Raw genomic sequence first — 778 nt, 5'->3', positions numbered from 1 at the left:
TGATGAATACATGTATCCCATGTCTTTAACTTGAGTAATACATGTATCCCCAGTCTTTAATCTGAGTAATACATGTATCCTAGTTTTTAACTTGAGTAAATTATGTATCCAAGTCTTTAACTTTAGCAATAAACGTATCGCAGTCTTTTAAAGTTAAAGACAAGGATATATTTATTACTCAAGATTGGGGTACATTCTATAGACTTTATTTCAATAAAATGCGAAAATTTCAATAAAATGTGGAAATTTCTCAAAAAAGTGAAAATAGGTGATTAGCTACTTTCGTGGTTACCTATTTTCGTGGTTTCCTATTTTCGTGGATACCTATTTTCGTGGTTTCCTATTTTCGTGGATACCTATTTTCGTGGTTTCCTATTTTCGTGGATACCTATTTTCGTGGTTTCCTATTTTCGTGGATACCTATTTTCGTGGTTACCTATTTTCGTGGTTACCTATTTTCGTGGTTTCCTATTTTCGTGGTTTCCTATTTTCGTGGATACCTATTTTCGTGGTTACCTATTTTCGTGGTTTCCTATTTTCGTGATTACCTATTTTCGTGGTTTCCTATTTTCGTGGATACCTATTTTCGTGGTTTCCTATTTTCGTGGTTACCTATTTTCGTGATTACCTATTTTCGTGGTTTCCTATTTTCGTGGATACCTATTTTCGTGATTACCTATTTTCGTGATTACCTATTTTCGTGATTACCTATTTTCGTGATTACCTATTTTCGTGGTTTCCTATTTTCGTGGATACCTATTTTCGTGGATACCTATTT

At 33.4% G+C, this 778-nt stretch overlaps 1 protein-coding gene across 1 annotated transcript; it reads left to right on the top strand.

Annotated features, from left to right (window-relative positions):
* Positions 1 to 282: 282 nt before the first annotated feature.
* On the top strand, positions 283 to 624 carry LOTGIDRAFT_147671 (hypothetical protein; the record flags this gene model as incomplete). The annotated part of the gene is made up of 1 exon (XM_009059523.1): positions 283 to 624. A coding segment is annotated over one exon (342 nt), but the record flags the coding sequence as incomplete, so codon positions are not given.
* Between the last annotated feature and the right edge of the window lie 154 nt (positions 625 to 778).

The sequence above is a fragment of the Lottia gigantea genome, assembly GCF_000327385.1.
Source record: "Lottia gigantea unplaced genomic scaffold LOTGIsca_3905, whole genome shotgun sequence".
NCBI lineage: Eukaryota > Metazoa > Mollusca > Gastropoda > Lottiidae > Lottia > Lottia gigantea.
This window is presented reverse-complemented; position numbering and strand designations above follow the sequence as displayed.